The 19,088-nt window shown below is 48.0% G+C and overlaps 1 protein-coding gene across 4 annotated transcripts in view; it reads right to left on the minus strand.

The window, feature by feature from the left end:
- Window positions 1-2,038: 2,038 nt before the first annotated feature.
- The window catches only part of FNIP1 (folliculin interacting protein 1), a 70,311-nt gene continuing 53,261 nt past the window's right edge, over window positions 2,039-19,088 (minus strand). For all 4 annotated transcript variants that reach the window (XM_055812002.1, XM_055812001.1, XM_055812003.1 and 1 more), the window contains 7 exons: window positions 14,528-14,674; window positions 12,380-12,549; window positions 9,589-11,014; window positions 9,054-9,222; window positions 6,814-7,011; window positions 6,312-6,427; window positions 2,039-5,324 (listed from right to left, as the gene is read on the minus strand). In XM_055812002.1, the coding sequence (XP_055667977.1) occupies window positions 5,246-5,324; window positions 6,312-6,427; window positions 6,814-7,011; window positions 9,054-9,222; window positions 9,589-11,014; window positions 12,380-12,549; window positions 14,528-14,674 (2,305 nt within the window). In that variant the 3' untranslated portion in view covers window positions 2,039-5,245. The remainder of the gene's footprint in view (window positions 5,325-6,311; window positions 6,428-6,813; window positions 7,012-9,053; window positions 9,223-9,588; window positions 11,015-12,379; window positions 12,550-14,527; window positions 14,675-19,088) is intronic.

Here is a 19,088-nt window from a genome sequence, read left to right on the forward strand (position 1 = left end):
ACAAATGTTTAAGTCATGTTTGCAGCGAGAGAAGAAAGCGGCAGCAGTCCAGCGGCGAGCTGTGTGGGAGCTCTGTGCGCCGGTGCAGCCAGCAGTGACACAAGGAGCTGCTTTCTGCCCCGCGGGTCCAGCAGCTGTCCTGTGGCTGCTCTGCACTAAGCCACACAGAAATAACCGCCCCTGCTTCTGCAGACCCCCCGTAATCACGCAGGGGGTGAAAGACGCTGTGGTACTTGGTGGCTATGGCTTGCTTCCCTGCCTTTGCCTAGGCAAAAGTGAATTAGGTTTCCCCTTTGTTTCAGGAAGATAAAGGGAATTACAGAAAAGGAGTAATAATACATTAAAAATATTGGCTGGCAAGCACGGTATCGCAGTATAGTTGGAGTGTTAAAAGGGAAATCAGTTCTGGGCATTAAATCAGTGTTTTCTGGATGCTGCAGTGACTACACGACTGAGTTTACTGCTAACAGGCACTTGCCAACACCCACACAGAGACACCTGACCCCAGCCAGCCTCGCACATCACGGCAGGAGGGCCCCTCAGGACCACCTGCCCTGTAACACCAAACTCCCTGCCCTGCCTTAGGTGCCCGCAGCCAACGGGGTCAGCGCCCGGCACGCTGCAGGAGGGCTGGCAGCCTGCTTACGGCACCAATGTCCCGCAGCAGGGTCTTGCCGCCTCTCCCGCTGCACCAGCCGGGACCGAGCATCTCCCACCGCAGATCTGGGGGGCCCTGGACTCGCTGCTGCCTGCCCCACATCTCCAGCGCTGCTCGGAGTCGCAGGCTCTGCCTTCCGAATCCCTCATGGCACAGAATGCGGGGCCCAGCAATCACCCCGTCTTCATCGTTACTAAAAGGCAACTAATTCTCTGTTGATCGCTTCTCGCCACCGCACCCACACGCAACACGAAGCCGTTTGCTACCACGCTACTTGGGATGGGAGGTGAGGAGCAGTCGGAGCGGCTCCCCCGCTCCCTGCTCCTCGGGAAAGCTCGCGGTGGTGGTACCCGCACCTCCGCCGGTACAGCCCTCACTCCTGGAGATGAGACCAGAGAGTCTGGTAACAGGAATCTTCTGACCAGAGAAGACTTGGCAGGTGCAAGTGGAAGCCCTGGAAAGCTCCGGCCTCTGCCGCGCTGCCGGGCTGCCATCGGTGCCGGTCACCCGCCCTGTGGCTGGTTCTGCAGGATGGGGCCCGCGGCCACTTGCCTCTGCTCGCACCAGGCTCGGCCTGTGCCAGCCCCGCACCCAGGGGCGCCCGGGGAAGGCACGTGCCAGGGACACAGACCGTCAGAAAGCTTATCAAAGCTGAGGGTGCAACCACGCCAGCGATCTCCATCTCCCGATTATCGATTCCCTCTCCAGCAACACAGGACCCGCAATAATCCGAATGCTCTAAAGGCCGCCGTACGTACACTCTACTACACCTTCCCAAGTTAATTCTTTTACCTGTTGTATAACCTACTACTTCTCTCCTCTTGACAGCACTCCATCACAATCTGAACTTACATTTAATAAAACCTTACAAAGACTTCTCGATAACCTTCATTTGCAGCGGCCCAGAGGGACAGGGAAGGGATTGTAACTGGGGAGATGGGCACAAACCCGGTAACTTGCAGATGAGGAATTACACTCGACCCGTGTGACCAACCGCTTTGCAGGCAACTTTAGGAATGACCGCACCCACCCGCGCGACGACCGCGGCTTTGTGCATTCGTCTGTTCTCCTCGTGCGCAGCCAAGCGTCAGTACAGACGGCCAGGACCAGCCTCCCACCTTGCTGTCACTTTCTTCAGGCCAACAACATTCACAGCTGAAGGGACAGCAAGTTCAAACACCAGTTCCTCTTTGAAATGATTAATTCCCTGAAAGACTCCAAATAAAATGGCTGCAGCACCCTTAAGTGCTAGGCAGCAGGTCTCAAAAGGCATCTGTGATAGGGGCAGACAGACGTCCAGCTTACGGTGGTTAAAGCTTAAACACTCCCCAACACTCTCATGCTATGCGTATAAAAAACAGACACAAAATGTACTAGAAGTAAATTGACATACTGTATTTATTGCACAAATTTCCCCTAAAATTGGGAATGGTTATTATAATACAAGTGCACATCTTGGGAAATATATACAAAACCAGAAGAGGTAACAAGTATGTACATTTTACCCAGCATTTTACAAGTACCACCATCTAAATAATTTAGAGAAAGCAAAAAATTGTCATAAAACACCTATAATAACTAATGGGGAAAACATACGCAAGGTGTAAAATCCTTTCTTTTAAATATTTTTTGTTCTTAGCAGCCCAGTGTTTGCCAATTGCAACAAAAACAAATTTGCTAATTTGTGTGCCTAGTACACTTAGTTTTTAGCCAGAAAATTAAGACATGTTAATGGAGATTGGTAATAGTGGAAAAAAGAAACCAAATGTTAGTTTTCTATTCACATAAAACAATCGCAATATACTTTTAAAAAGTCGATGCTATAGTCCTGTAAAAGATCCCTTTTTGTATTATTTGACAGACATACGTACCGTGTTGTTCACGTACCCTACAAGTTAACTTACAGAAAACCTTCCCATCGCACGAGGGTTTTGGCTGTGCCGGACCATGGCGCTGCTCGGCCACCCCCGCACCAGGAGCGCCGCTGGGGCTGGGGCTCAGCGGGGCTGGCACCGGCCAGCGGGTGACGAGGAAGCCGCATCGGTGGCCTCGTTCATCCATGGCTGATTGAACACACCGTTACGATGACGTTAACGGGCTGTGTTAGGCAGAAGACAGCAGAGAAGGATGCCCACCACCCACCACCTTTTCCTCCTCCAGTTAATACCAATTTAAGCTGCACAGCTGCGCAAGGGCCTTTCTTGAGTCAAATCCATTTCGAAGCGATACCAACAAGTCGCCTAATAAGGTTACGTGGAGGAGAACAGAGTGTTTTCCTGCAAAGGTGCATTATCAGCAGAGTCCCGGGAGGCGCCAGGGCGCAGTGCGGCGCTGCCCAGCGTGCAGGAGCCCCCCCGGCGGCAAGGGCAGGAGCCCAGCCCCGCGTTCCTCTGGCAGCGCCGTGACGCAGCCCGGCAGCACGGACATCACCAGGCTACAGCTGCAAATCTATGTACAACGTTCAGAATCGGAACTATCAGCTATATAGCGTATCATAGCAAAGAGTTAAAAATTCATGTTCTGAGCTCAATCCTGAATTTCATCAAAAACATGTTTACACCACTGGGCCCCTATGTTTTGTGCTCCTTCCAAAAGCCAGGTGTAACATCATTGTGTGGTGAAGAAAGGACATTTGAAGAATAGGGGAGAAACATATCCTTAGATCACGAATTAAACACAAGTTTCTTCCCTGCAGCAGTCAGCGTTAGATTTTATATACAAAAGTTTCAAATGACACTGCCTATATTAACGTCTGGTTTACTTACTGACACAGACTCGGTACTACACGGAAAGGGGTGGGGGTTTGCCATGTAGATCTTTCCTGGAACAGAGTCCTTACATTACAGATTTTGAATATTACTGAAAAAAAAACCACTCCGGGTGAAATCCTGGCCCCAGCAAAGGAAGGGAGGAGAGTTTTGTTGTTGACAGTGGTGGGGCAGGGATCTCTCCTATTGTTTTCAAGTTTATCAAATGGTTAAAATAGATTTGTGTTTAAAATAACTCTGCAAACAAGAATAGCAGGTGTGCTACACTACTGAAAAGATGATTACAGAATGACGTATTTCTAGAACTGTTTATAGAGTCTAGCGACCAAGTGAACACGTATCTCCGACTTCTGTGGATAAACCATAAATTGCAATATACCGAAGAGAATCAATGAAAACAGACCCTAAAAATCAGCAACATTAATTGGCTGCTAGGACAAATACGCAAAGAAAAGCCTATAATGAAGTGTCCAGTTAAACTGAGGTAGTAGAGCCTTTGAAAACATAATCCACCTACCACTGTATATTTACATTACTTACACCAGATTGGGTCCATCAGCTATTCGTACAACTATTGTATATACAATGACAAAACAGTGATGGCTGAGTGAAGGAGAAATGCCGAGAATAAAATAAACAACATTTCCTGCTGGTAATCACACAAGCGAGTAGAAAAGGGATTAGAGACATCTGCATCAAGGGTATATTTTTGAAAAAATAATTTTGATATTACTATACTATGGTGTAATCAATGTTCAGTTTTTGTAGAACGGTTTTAAAAAATATATCAATTAGTTACCTGAGCAATTAAGGGTAATAGCCTTTTCAGTTTTTCCCCAATGCTTTGGTACAGTTATTTCTAGTTCATTATTTCAATAGCTGACTGACTGCTGTAAAAAGAATATGATGTTGCAAGAACATTATAGACCATAAAAAAGTTAGAGGTAATAGTCATGTCATTCTGGGGACCCCACAGGGAACTTTCAGCCAACATTCTCTTTAGATTTTTTTTTTTTTTTTTTTTTTACATTTTGATTACATTGTGGAAGAAAAGCATCACTTAGTATAAAGCAACATTTAAACATTATAAACATTTAATACTGGTTGCAACATCTGGCCAAGAAAGAGACTCTCCATCGCTGGTTTGTCTGTTGGCCTCTTCCTCCCTCCTCCTTGTGCCCTCCCACCCACCCCTGTTATTCCCTCTCCCCAGGACAAAGATCATAAATAAATTTTGGAGCCGAGTGACATTAATAAGCTTTTTACAAAAACAAACCAGCCCTCCCACCCCTGTTCTTCCTCTGGGAAGTATCCAGAATTTGACTATGACATGAAAAAAATAGAAGTTGTTTACAAATCATTGCAGCTTGAGAATTACGGATCTTAACGAGGTCCTAATCAGTAGAAGCCAGTCTGAAGACAACTGCTGCATTCTCTTAAGTTTGTAATTGGTGATAGCATCACGTATGTCTCAAAGCAGCTCTTCCTCACATTCCCCAATATAAAGTACAGTTAGCCATTGTGGTAGAAACTGGTAAAAAATGCAGATCTTCAGCTTTTGCTGAAATCTTCGCTTTCCTGTGGCTGAAATCTTAGGCTTACTCATTTCTCTTTTTTCTTCCTTTATCCTTTTTTATAAATGACCAAGTGGGAGAGGGAAAGTCTCCAACTGTCTGTGTAACGTGCAGTCATATACGGAGGTGCTGCGGCTCCAGGAGCAGTTTGTTTTAATTGCATCAAAGAGAGAGGAGCCAGAACAACTTCGCCTTCCACTGTTTCCAGAGGGGGGAAAAAGTCAATCTCTGTGGCCTCTGGCATTTTAAAGTAGTATCTGGGCAACATACGGAGAGTGAGTGCTTGCCACAGCTGCCAGCAGAGGGAGGTCACTGGATTCAATCCTAGAAGGAAGCAGAAGAGGCACGTTTAACCTAACCCGAAGCGTAGCTGGGCTGAACCCGCGCGGCAGCGGCCGCACCGCCTGCCGAGCCTGCGGCGCTCGGGCCGCCAGCGCACACTGCGCCGGGTGGCCGGGCGCTCCCCACGCCAGGGAAGCCCGTCGCGCTCCTGTGCCACGGCAGCGCCAGCGCGGTTACACAGCGCAGCCACCACCCTGCGCCCGCCTCCCCTCGCTCACGCCGATAGCGACGGCTCTGCGCCGCCAGCGCCGCCCCGGCTCCCACCCGCCTGCTCGGGTGGTTTTTCCCCACAGGGCCGACAAACCGGTGAGAAAGCAGACGGGGGGAGAAAACCCAGCAGATTCCTTCCTCCTCTCAAAGCAAAGGGAGCAATAGCTGAGGCGCCAAGCGCAGGAGCAGAGGACTAGGCTGAGCTGCGTCTGCAGCTCCCAAGGAAGCCCTGGCACTGTGCGGCAGCTCACCCCGCTGCAGCTGCTCCCCCATCTCCAGGCTCCACACACGCTCCGTGTGCCCGCCTGACCACCCTGTACTCCTCTGCATAAGAAGATACTCAAATCCTTCCTATAAACACCCCGTAAATAGCTTCTCTGCCTGTGCCCCACACCCACAGAGAGGTATTATGTGCCTTACATGACATAGAGGGTGTTTTCTGCCACGTAGGGAAAGTCAACCCGGAGGAATCAGGTGCCCCACGCTGTCGAGCACTGACTGACCAACTAAGGAAGGAATCTGATAAGCTCTGGAGTGCTGAGCCCACCTTCCTGCCCGGAGGGAAGAGAGAAAGGTTGGGGGATCCTCGGGACCAAGCACTGGCTAGGGAGAAGCCTGCAGCCATGGGTGATTTATGCCACTCTACGGTTCCAGTCCCACTTAGGAATCCGTTTCGCTGTGCTTAGAACAAGCCCAGGCAGAGGATTTGGCACCAGGACGCGCAGGGCAGCGCTGCTCGGAGCGAGTTTGTGACCGTACCCCAGCACCATGCCCAGCTCCTTGACGTGAACTCTCATCTGGCCCTTGAGATACTCGGACAGCATCTTGCTTTTGAAATAGAGCTCCTGCAGCCGATCCTCCAGGTGCATAACACACTAGAAAGACAAAGGGAGTTGTGTCAGGGAGGAGACAGCGCCATATCCAAACCGCACCCCCCTCAGAGCAGAACACCGCGGACCCCATACATCTATTGCCTTTTCCGTGGCCGTGTCTAGGTGAATAATTAGTAAGATATTCACTGGCAAGACTCTTACTTTTGAGCAGAAGCCTTTGATTGCATGTTAAAACAGAATTAATGAGACAACTGTCTCGGCTACAGAGTGGTGTTCAGACAGCTCAAAGAGTTACATCAGGGGATGCACTGGCTATGAAAACTGCAGCTACGGGTATGTAAACTAGGCAGAACCTTACAACCTCTTTAACCTGTGAAGTGAAAGGATGCTTTAAAAACACCGCTCACTCGATTGTCATTCATACTTACAAAGTTTGGAGATAAATTATGCTTGTAAAGCTGAAGAGTGGAATGAAGCAGGTTGGAGACGAGACTGGAGACTAACACTTCTTTTCCCAGCTTATTATCGATCATTCGCCTCTGGCTACTGGCCACTTGCACCGTCCACTTGTCTGTGTCAGCAATAATGCAAACGGCTTCTGCAATCGGTTCATCCAGAACAGGATGCTAGAAACAGAAAAAGAATAGCAGAACCCTGAGAATGGCAAATGACAATGGTCCTTTCACAAAACATCACCATCCTGGATAGCAGGGATAGCATCCCAGGCACTGCTTCATCTAAAATACAGCAACATGTGCTAGCATTGCATTCCACCTACTAAAATCAGAGCTTTACTGGAAGCAAGGTACAGTCTTAGGAGGATAGTTGCCATTTTACATTTTCTTCCAGGCTTGGAAGTGTGTCACTGGCTGACAATTATATCTTTTGATACTTGATATAAAGAGTTTTGACGTATCTGAAGGATAATTTAAACCTCTAAAAAGGAAAGTACCAAAAATCCAACTTGCTGTTCGACAAGGCTGTGTTAACACGGTTGGATTTATTCCCAGTTGTCACTGGTTCCCTTTACGGGAAGGCCGGCAGAGGGAGTCAGGAACCCAGCCTGCGCCCAGCTCCTGCCTGCTTCCAGCCAGCCCACACCACGAAGGTTTTAGAAAGGGGGAGCATGTGGAACCCCACTGTCCTTCCCCGGCACATTTTTGGGGCTGACTGTTAGGAAGCATCTCCTTCCAAAGAGTCCCACAGGGACTTCACAGCGGGCTGGGATGCACTTACTATTTAAGTTAAACATATAAAATGGTGCTCGGTCCTTTTGTATCCTCTCAATCTTTGACTTTTGCAATTGAAATGTAAATCTCCTGATGGACATGCACCACAATTCGGTTATCGTCATCATCGAATGGTTTGGGTTGGAAGGGACCTTAAAGATCATCCAGCCTAGTGCACTGCCACGGGCAGGGACACCGGCCACCAGCCCAGGTTGCCCCCAGCCCCGTCCAGCCTGGCCTCGGGCACTGCCAGGGATGGGGCACCCACAGCTGCTCGGGGCAGCCCGTGCCAGCGCCTCGCCATTATGTCTCAGACACATCTGTCTCACAGCAGCAGCTACCTCACACTGCTGCTTCTGTTGCCTGTAGTTCAATTACACTTTGCAAATGGTTTAAACATTCGGCTTAAAACACAAGGGTTTCAAACAGCCCCTAGAACAACCATGCAGGGAGCACACTCACCCCCTGCGGGGCCGGGCACAAGGAAAGGGGGCAGTAAGGTGGGCCGGGCTCCAGGTGTGGTGCACAGCCTTAACTTCAGAGGTGGGGAAGAAGGGGACACTCCGGAGGCTCCCAGGGGAGCGCTCAGAGAAGCAGACTGCTCACCAGTCTGTGCACGGGTCTTTCCCCATTCCCTCGGGAATAAACTAGAGGGGAGCACAATCACACTCTGCAGCGACAGCCTGCTTTCCCCTCATCTCCTGATGACTTTAAAAGGGGTAGGAAATGCCACGCTTCCCAGTCATGCCCCAGTTCATCTAAGGAAATGCTTCCGTGGAGAAAAGATGATTGCCAGCACACACGAGAACTGCGAGTCCCCTGAGGACAATTACCTTCATATTGGTTTCTCCTTTCCTGACAAAGCCAGCCGACACTATAGGACACTTTGACTACAATCCTAAAAAAGGAGTAAAGTCCCCAAATACTAAGCATTCCTGACGGCTTCACCACAGGTAACATATTTTGCCCCGCAAGCAGCAGCACACTGGTTAAACGTGCATGGGAAGAGGAGGGAGCAAAGGGAGCTTCTGCACAACCACCGCAGCCAGACTGTGCCCGGGAAGATCGGCACAGCAACCTCAGCGTCTGGTTGTGATTAACATCATTCCACCGCGTGGGTGTGCAACCACCAGCAGACTGCCATGCCTACAGGAGACTCCCCTCTAAGGCTGAGCACAGAGATCCGTCTTCCCAAGGGCATGAACCTCTCCGCTGGCTTCAGTGGAAATATTAAGTTTTTGTGCTCCAGATTTGCAGTGAAATACCCATGTTTTTGCAGATGTTAATTGAGAGAGAGGAAAAAAATCGGTGACCTGGGACTGGGGAAACCTGAAGAGGCTGCAACAGTAAATATTTCCACTTCCAGCAGGTATGTACATTCAAAAACATTTGCCTTTCCCTACTGTGACAAATACATTTACCAAATATAGCTTAATTACCTGCACAGCGTGAGACAAATCTGACACCAAACAGTGCCTCAGCTTTTCATCACTTCCTATTCCTTGCAAAACAAAGTCAGGGACGTAAGATGAACAGTAGCCGCCTAGTAAGGATCTTCCAAAATTGGCGATACTGGGCTGGACAGAGTTCACTTCAACTAATTTTGACCTGCAAGAAAGGTGTATCAGAGACACATACAATTTGCAAACAACAAATTCAGCTGACAGAGAGGTTGCATTTTCACTTCTATCACATCTCTTCTAACTTCCATTCAAGCACTTTTTAAAAAGCAACAGTTTAAAGTCAGCTTTTGCAGTCAGCCCATTGTGGAAGGAAAGGAAACAAGCCAAGACCACAATACATCATTCGTATTTTTTTCCAGACCACTGATCCCTCGATATTCTTCTACGACCAGCGGGCGCAGGAGATACTCTTCCAGCCACTGATGCCAAGTTAGGCAACGTTCCTCCAAACATGTGACATGAGAAGAGGCTCTAACTTTTTTAGGCTCTATTACTGCTTAATAGTACTTACCCAGGGAAGGGAATCTCGTATTCTTCTGCCCAATCTTCTTGCTCTCCTCCATAATAGTTACCGCTTAGTCTAGTTAGATCATGACCTGTATCCTCACTTTCGCTGTCACCCAGGGCACTATCTGAACTCTCATTTCTTGGAATGTCCCAATCAATTCCTGGGGCAACTTTTTTCTCCACGTTTTCTCTGTCCCCATGGGGGACGCGAATAGAGATTTTCTCTCTTTGGTCCTGCTCATTAAAGCAGTTTTTGTAGGTCTCTTGTCGAACAGAGTCCATAAATTTACAAAATTCGCTAGGTGGTTTGCTAGTCTTTGTACACAGCTTTTTAGAAAAGTCTAAACTACTGTTGTGAGCAAGAAGGTCTGTAGCTGCTTGCCCTGGAATATCATCAATAGTCCGGGTTTCAACTGAACTGTCATCAGTAAAATACTCGTCAAACAGACTCATGCTCTCGGCGTTGTACGGATTTGGATTCCAGCTCTGATGCTCACTAGCAACTTCAGGAAAGGGTTCAGCTGTCCCACAGTCTCTATTTTGGTCCTCGACAGTTTGTTTAGCTTCACAGTTCTGATCAGCAGACGCTCCTTCCTCCGTCGCTGGCGGGCTGTGATGCCTAGCAATTTGTTCCGCTACTGCCTGACTTCGGAGTTCGATGTCTGAATCAGGTGACATGGAATCTCCGATGAGGAAAGTCACCTTTGTCTGCGCTTCGGCAGCACTGCAAGAAAATGCATCGCAGAAGAGCTTATCTGGTGGCTTCTTCTCCACAGCAATGCCAGGTGACCTTGTTACGCTGACCGCCTGGTTGCCCGATTCCAGCGAGTCTTCATTCCTCCACACATTTGCTGTTGGCTCCAAACCAGATTCTGTCACTACACGTTTTTCTGGTGAAGCTGACCCTGCGCACACCACAGTCTCTAGTTTTGTGTCCAGGCAGGATCTTGGTGGATTAATATCAACAGCATCTTCCTGGCAATCGTCAGGAACGATAGTTCTGTTCTCATCTGAAGAAGTTTCCAGCTCTACCTTAGGAGTGCTTTGCGTGTCTTCTCTCTCTTGCTGCGAAACACCTTCTATGTTTTGTGCAAGGGAAACGGGACATTTGCAATATTTACAGCTACAGTTGGGAGTTCTCATTTCTTCAGCCTCCGCTGGTAGCAAGTTGCCCCTGTTCTTGTGCATTGTGACAAGCACATACTCGGATTCTTCTACTTCTCCCTTCTCCAGCGTGGTAGTTATAACAGTTCCAGGCATGACAATGGCTTCATCTTCCCCATTTTCTAGAAGATGCGTTTCTTGAAGTTCAGAACATCTGATGAAGTAAGTAAGGAAATAAAGCAACCTCTGTACCAGGTCATGCCTTTTGCCAACCACAACTGTTTTTGCTAATCTCACAGGTGATCCAATAGCCCCATACAGGTCACCTAAACCAGGAAAAGAAACAGATAATTATTTCCCACCTTTATAATAAGTTGTTCTTCTAACAGACAATTGTTGTGGCCAGTTTTCAAAGGCCAGGTCTACAACAGAAAAATTAGTACTAAGGCAGAAGAGCGATGACAGCTACGCTAGTTATTTTGTTTTCAATACAGAGAATCTCAAAGATGCTGTTGGTATCGTATGTAAGGTGACACACTGGTCAGGGAGACATCTGATCTTGCACGTTAGGGAGCGTTCGCACCACCTAACTTCAGTGCCTAGCTCTGGAGGCTTGTCTCCTGTGTTCCTTATATAGCCATCAAGAGAGAGGAGGCATCTGCTCTGAATTACCCTGGACAGTCTGGAAACTGGGCTGAACTTTTACCCACAAAGAGAAAGCTGTAAGGAGAAACAAACCTAATGCCAAGGACCGGGGCAAAAAGCGGCAGTGGTGGGTGCACAGCTGAACCCAGCCTTCTCCTCCCTCCCTCCCCTTGAGCTCTGCCATGCATTGTTTTGACTGTACTCCAGATTCACCTGGAGAAGTGCCTGTGCATGTGCTGTTCTGGAGGTCTTAGGGCACTGCATGAACAGGGATGAAGGGACGAGGGATCCAAGAGGCCTCGAAAGCCAATGTAACCACAGCGGATCCCTTCAGTCCCATGAGGTCTGAAACGAACTCTTCTTGCCAACTCCCTGGCCACTCCTGCCTATACCCGAATAGGGCAACCTCGCAAAACCTTTCTTTCCCTTCCCTAACCAAATTCCATGAGAGTTTGTGTGCAGAGCAGGACGAGCTGACCAGGAAGTAGGAAGCTCATCTCCCCTTCTCTACTCAGCAATTAGAAGACAGTATGACCAGGTACTCAACTGACTAGTCTTTGAGACCTTACCCAGGGTTTGCCTCGTCATGATTTCCTGTACTACGTCACTCCTTTGCCTGCTGTATTGAGGGTATGTTCATTTTTATCAACTGATGGATCTTCTTGCCTGGCTCTTTCGAGAGCCAGGCTTACTGATAGCAGCATCCCCCAAAATAAGAACCGATTTCCTTACAGAGGCAGGACCAGAGGGGGACTGGAATCCTCCATCATCACCAGGGCAGCTGACCTAACTTAGGTGATCTGCCACAGATGACTGAAGAGGTCTTTACTTTTTGGCTGTCATTTCATCATTGATAATGCCTTAAGAAATTAGGGCCCATATAAAAAAATACAGCGACCACCTCTAAGTTTGAAATACGCACTTTTGTCTTGTTTTGAATTAAACCAAAAATTAACGTGGGGGGAAGTAACAAGCATCCATAAAACCCACCACGCGCATACCATTTACATAAAGCTTTGGACGGTTTAGTGATGTTTGCCACATACCGAGCTGTGCCCACAGTGGGTTGTACGGGTGAGTTTTGGCCAGCATGTCCACGCTCTGGGAAGAATGCTTTTCCAGGAAGATTCTTATAGGCGGCTGGCCGTTTGGCATGACAGTAGGGACCCAGGCCAAGTGGTTAGTCAGGACTGCAGTCAGTAAAGCTGGTAAAAACCTGAAAGCAAAATGTTCAACACAGGTTTTTTTCTAGGTACACACTCAGGATGTTAAACTGACAGCAGTTCTACAGCCTGTATGGATCAAGGATTGCAGAAACAACCTAACAAAGTCAACAGAGATTATTCCTTCAGTCTTGGCTCTCTGGGGGGAGAAGGGAGGGATGTACCCTCCCTCCCACCCCTGCAAAGCTCTTTTTTAGAACACAAATTTAAAGTAAAATGAAATATTTTAAAACTGTGGCATCTCAGTTCCTCTGTTTGGTAATAATTATGAGACTTCCTATTTTGCAAGCTTTGTGTTGTAAAACATCTCAAAACCAACTTACTTTGTTCGCTGTAAGAAAACCGCGGCACTGTGTGGCCTCTGTACACTGAGATCCTAAACCCTTAAGATCTGTGACTGTTGGTGAGAAGGAAGTCTATTGCGACCAAACCTGTAAAATACCTGGGTGCTGTGTTCTTTCGTCTAACTGTGATGTGATTTCAGCACATACAGCTGCTTCGTTCCAAAAATAACACACACAGCCCCCCAAAGTTCTCTGGCTCAGCCGGAGAAGGCTGTGTCCTTGTCACTGGCAAAGCAGTTTTCACTAGCTAAGCAAGTAAGGTGAAAAACCTTTCTGACAAAAGTTAACTATCTGAGTCATTGCAAGGACTGAGAGTGGTTTCTGCTCCATGGAGGGAAGACTTTCCTTCCCAGCCCTTTCCTGGCAGGAGCAGGCAGAAGCACAGCCCCAGAGCCCCCCGCATGCCGACCGATGGTGCTGGCAGATGCCGCAGCAGCTCAGGTGCACAAAGGCCACCGAGCCTCAGAATAACGTCATCTGAACAGTTTGCAAGCGTCAGGAACCCTGCAGCTTAAACTTAGCCGTTTCCTCACTGTTGCCTCACAGCCGAAGGAGGAAAGGAGATTTAAAACCGGATTGAAATGATATGGGGCTCGATTTTCCTCTTGCTTCTGTCAGTGTAAATCTTACTATATTTAAAATAAAGCAAGCAAACCCAAACAAATGACCATGTAAATGTAACAAAGATGTATAGGGATCAGAATGGCAGGGTCCAAAGGGGCCAATCCCAGGAAAAAGCTTCCACTGCAGCAGGAGATGATTTTAAGAAAAAACCTCTGAAGCCCTGAGCACTCCCTGTGGTTTCTCCCATTGCACTGAGGCAGGAGAAGGCAGACCACGCTGACCACCAGCGGTCACCCTCCCATCTGGGGGAGAGAAAAGAGGACAAGGTTGGCGGCCGAGCTGGAAGCCAGTGAGCAGCAGCCCCTTCCCCCCCGCAGCCAGCAGCTTCCCATGAGCTAACAGCTGGTCCTTCAGTGCCATTCTCACTCAAACTTCACATGTTTGTGCTTGTTTTAGGACTTCAGTGGAGCCAAACGCTTTAAAAACTTCCTCTATTCATGCCCTGGGGAAAGAGGATGAAGTGTTGACAAAGGAGGAAATTTATCAGATTCTCCTGAGTTTATCAAGAACATTTTCTCTCTCAGTTTTTAACAACTGCTCACGGCTTTGTCCCGAGGGCAGAAAGGTGAGCACTAACGAAGCACACCATTTCTTCAGTGGCACTTTACAGAAGTCAGGTTTAAGAGCAATTTGCGGTCAGACAGTATTACAGGCACGGCTCGAACTGAATGTCTAACCTTGCTCATCATATGATAACTGATTTTGAAAGGTAGATTAATGCATTTCATAAGGTACGTTCATCCCCTTCCAGACATACACACCCATCACACGCTTCCCATGGACATGTTTCAAATGTTTAGCCTCTACCGACATTTAGAGGACTGCGGGGAAGCAGGCATTTAATGAGATCCTGCCTGATTTCTTTTTTGTTTTAAAAGGAAGGTATTTCTGGATGGTCTTTTGATTCTTTTGATTACCAGGATTTTAAAAAACAATTCAAAAATTGGTTTGAAAGAACAAGGCATAAACACATATATAACTTAAAAACTAAAATCCACCATACTGGTTTTTAGAAGCATTTTCCATCAGGAAAGTGAACTCCTTCATGAAGCGGTGGCAAAGCTGGTTCTTTTCTGGTGTCCCCGACATCATAGTAAGCCAGACAGGCTCCCCAATGCGTGGCATCGTGTACAGATTGCAAATAGTTGTTCTAGAAAACAAAACCAAAAAATCCAGAAGAGTGAACAAAAGAACGAAAGGCAGAACTCCCAACTCAAAGAATTTACTGCAGCATTCAGTTCCAGCTGTCATTCCTATCAGAAACAAGTTTTCTCTCATCAACCATTACCCAAACTGTGCTGTTCATTAAATCGCATGAATTCACCCTTCCACCTCAGAGTGAAGCCTCACAGGTTCTTCATGCACCTCCCTAAACCGAGCCCAAACACAGCAACAACTCACTGTCAGAGGGCAAGAGCTGCCCTGTGCCGAATGGAGAAGTACATCAGTTTTTGTTACCTCCCTGCCTTCTCGCCATTTCATTCAAAACATGTAAATCCTCCCACAGTTCTGCTTGATTTAACGACTACGGCAAGTTTATGTGTATCTGACTTTTAAAAATATCTTAACTTCCTCCTTGCTTTAAAAAATAGGTGTATCTCCAGGCCAAACCCACCAAAGCATGGATTTGTAGAGCAGGGGGGCCAGCTTACTTCTTTAGCTTTGAATACAGCATACGAGAGTCAAAGTCACCCCAGGGTTTTCCAGGATTACATACCTACCCACATCCTTTTTGATTCTACAGAGGACAGTAAACGTCTGATTAAAACTTCAGGTCTGCAGTAAAGCACCGGATTAACCCCCCACCAGTTTATTCTTAAAACAAAACTATAATTTAGTTTAGATTTTAGAGGCGTTTAAGTGCAATGCCTCTGCTATGACAGTATGGGAACCTGCGTTTTCATCACAGTATAAGCCTGAAAAACCAAAACAACAAAGGAAATGACTGATCAATTCAGGTTTCTCCCCACTACTTTTTCTAGAAGAGGTATTTTCGTTTTACAAGACAGAGATTTACATTATCCCTAGAACCATCCTTGATTTGTAAAGACCTTCTATGGATACACTTGGCTAAAAACTTACCGACACTTCCAGCAGTAAAGCAAGGGCTGTGCATGTCAGGCAGGCAAACACACTGGAGCAGCAGCTGCCAAATCTTTGTGGTTTAGTGTTTAAAGTGAAACTCCCTGGGAAGTGAGAGCCCGGCACGTCAGCAGCAGAGCAGCATGCAAGGGCGCCGGCGCAAGGGGCAGGAAGGAATTATTCCCTGGGTATTCGGCAGAGAAGAAAGCAGCTGTACAGTGACAAGACCCCCCCAAGAGCAGCTCCCCAAAGGGCAGCAAAGGTGACCAGGCACTGTGCCAAGGTCACCGTGACTGCTCAAGTAGAAAGGCGGTGAGGAGGACAATGGCATCTTCTGCCTTATTTCTTCTATCAGTTTTCATTACGTACAAAATCCATCCTGTGTGTTTGCAATCAACCCCATCTTGCTCAAAGGTGACATTTTCAGACACCCCACTGCCACAGACATGAGAGGAAAGTCAGAAGAATGGTCAGTGGGCTGGAGAGGGGGCAAACTCAGGTTTCATGCTTACCAGAACACAGCACCCAGAGGGCCTGCTGCCTGCGGGGCCAGTTTCCAGCAGCCTGGGAGCTGCTCTACGTTACCCTCTGTGGCGGGTCCTCTCTCGGGGGGAAGCACAGCCTGCTTACGGACCTGGGCACGGCAGTCCTGCCAGGGTCAACCAGTGGGGCAGGCAGCCGGGGATACCGCACTGCCGCACCGGGGTGGGGGAACCGGAGGGTCTCCGGGGACACCAGGATTTCATGGCAGTAGCAAGCTGGGACTAGAGGTGGGATTATTAAGAGAAGGCTTTCTGTTCACAGCCCGTTAACAGATGGATGGATGTTGAAGAGGCCCAAAGAAAGGGAGAAACCCCAAATCCAGGGACTTCAAAGCTCCATGAGTTTCAAAGCTCTAAACAAGTATCGAAACTTATATCCCCCCACACAGCTGACCTTAGAATCTGAAAATAAATTGCACGACTTAAGGTAAAATACAGCTTATTTCTCCTTCATATGCAAACGAACCCAAGCCAAGCCTCTTGCAGCTTGGCTGTTTTGATAAAAAGAAACGACTTCTATGCTAAAACCAATATATTAAAATATTTGTTTTTGTTGAAAAGATAGACCGAGTCTTGTGATTCGTTATTTACTATTCTGGTAACCCTGGCTGCATCTGCAACTGATAGTGTTTCCTCAGAGAGAGATCAGATTGCCCTGGCCGGTGGCCAGCAGGCATGTGACTGCAGTGCAGGGAACCCTCCATGCCAGCGCAGGCAGCAATGGCACACAGACCAAGGGCAAGGATTAACAGCTTTCCAGCTCTGCAAACACGGGGGGAAACAGCTCCTTCAGTTTCTTAAAGAACCACAAAAAAAAAAAAAAAAAAAAAAGCCCCCCCCCCCCCCCAACAACAAACCCTAAAACACTACAGGGAATTTACCCGGATTTAAAAAATAACAACCATTGAAAACCAAATTGAAGACCCCTCAGCCATCTGCAGCAAGAAGCCCCCTCCCCTCTGCTTGCTGCCTCCCCTCCCCACCCCCCGCCAGCATGGAGCAGTGGCATGCAAGGGAAAAGTTCAGTTAACGAGAGGGACTGTTCTTTTGAGGGTTTTGGTACATTTGAACCGATTTGTATCTGGAAATGCTTCTGGGAGGCAGAACTCCAGTCTGGACTGATGGGCACCTCAGCACCAGCAATGGGTGCAGCCAGCACAGGGGGCCGGGGGAGCTCTGCAGGAAACTGCTTTGCACTCAACAGCGGCTTGAAACCCAACAAAGCACAACCCAGCCATACAAAAATGAAGGCCTGAGCAGAATCCCTCCTGCAAACCCTCTGGGGTTTGCTGCTCTGCAGATGCAGATGGCACCGAGTCGAGCAACCCTGCTGCCTGCAGACAGGACGGCACTCACGGTGCTACGAGTGCCACGGCAGCCGCCCCTGGCATGGCATGGCGGCAGATCAGGTGTCACGCTGCTACCTGCTTCACCCTCACCCAAATACATCTCAAACCTCCCCGGCCTTTTTCCTGGTTTTTAATACCAGTCTGAGACATCTTTCCCTGGCGCTGTACAAACCAAAGGAGCCAGATGGCTCCTTGTGGATGAGAGCATCCCTCTGCAGCGCCCTTCCTCCCTAAGGGAAGCACTCCTGACCCTCAGCACTGCGCAGTGAGAGCTGCTTTGCTATTTAAGAGTTGCAATATAATGGCAAAGCTTAGCTTCTCTTTAGAGATTGTTTCAAAAAAAGAAAAAAATCAGTGGTTTAAAAAACTTAATTCATACGCATCTGCTCCCTATCCTCATCGCTTCTTTCCAAAGATGATTTTTCCTTAAAAAGGGGAAAGAAAACAAAGGCAGTAGTAATTGCTGCAATGACTGCGGGAGTGGGGCTCCCCCACGCAGGGAGCCCGCAGGACTCCTGTCCCATGCTGGCACCGGGGCCAGCCTGCACTGCTGAGCAAAATGCACCACTCGGTTCACAGCAGCATAAGCTGCTTAAAAATTACTAGCATAAAATAGGATCAAATCTGGCTGCCAGAAAGCAGAGAGGTGTTTCCCTGGGCCTTGCCTTCAGTGTTTCCTTGCCAGTCTGTGTATTTGCCACACAGGTATTAGTCAGATGTGTAATCTGTATTATCAATGTGCTGCGTTGGCCTCAGGGACCGGGGGAGTCGAAATGTTTATGCAAGTACAGTAGCTTATTTCCTAAGTCATGTGTCTGCACAGCTGACATCCAAAGAGAGTTTTAAGCCTCTAAGTCAAGTGTTAACAGCTAAATCCATCAGTGCTTTAGAAAATTAAAAATTGCTGGAAAGTGAATAATGATGCAAGGGTAGGCCTGGAGCTGGGCACCAAACTGATGCAAATTCACCAATAGCACAAACCTGCAGAAGCAGCCTAGCCCTTCCAGAGAAGGCAGCTTTGTTTTTTGCTGGATGAGACAACAAGAGCAAAGGAAGAGGTTGGTTTTGCTACCTTCTTTTTCCCCCTCCACCCTCCAGTACCAGCAGGTAAATGCCTGCCAATGTCCAGCTGACCCTGTAGCCGGCTCCTTACAATAACCCTGCTTGAAGGCTAGCCAGCCGACCTACAACCACAGCACCTTCCCTGCAGATGGGGACTTTTGGGTGGCAGGAGGGTATGGTAACAAACGTCACACTCCCTCCTCCCTTCTGGGATCAGCATGGCAGCGTGTAGCTGGTCCCCCATGCCCCAGTGACTTGATTTTATTCTGATCACCACAGGAGTACACACTAGCTACACTTGACAACCTCTGAAAGCTGGGGTTTAAAAAAAACTGAAAAAAAAATCTCCTTCAGAAAACAAACAAAACACCCCAGACTGCAATGAGTTAAACCAGCACAGGATTATGTTTTAGAAACACCAACCCACTGAAGTCAGCACCCTTCTTCCCTCCAGCACAATTTGCTAAGAGAGCAGGAATCAACACAAGTCTCAGGTTCACCAAAGGACTCAGGCTCCTGACTTCCCCGT

The sequence above is a fragment of the Falco peregrinus genome, chromosome 8, assembly GCF_023634155.1.
Source record: "Falco peregrinus isolate bFalPer1 chromosome 8, bFalPer1.pri, whole genome shotgun sequence".
Classification (NCBI taxonomy): Eukaryota; Metazoa; Chordata; class Aves; order Falconiformes; family Falconidae; genus Falco; species Falco peregrinus.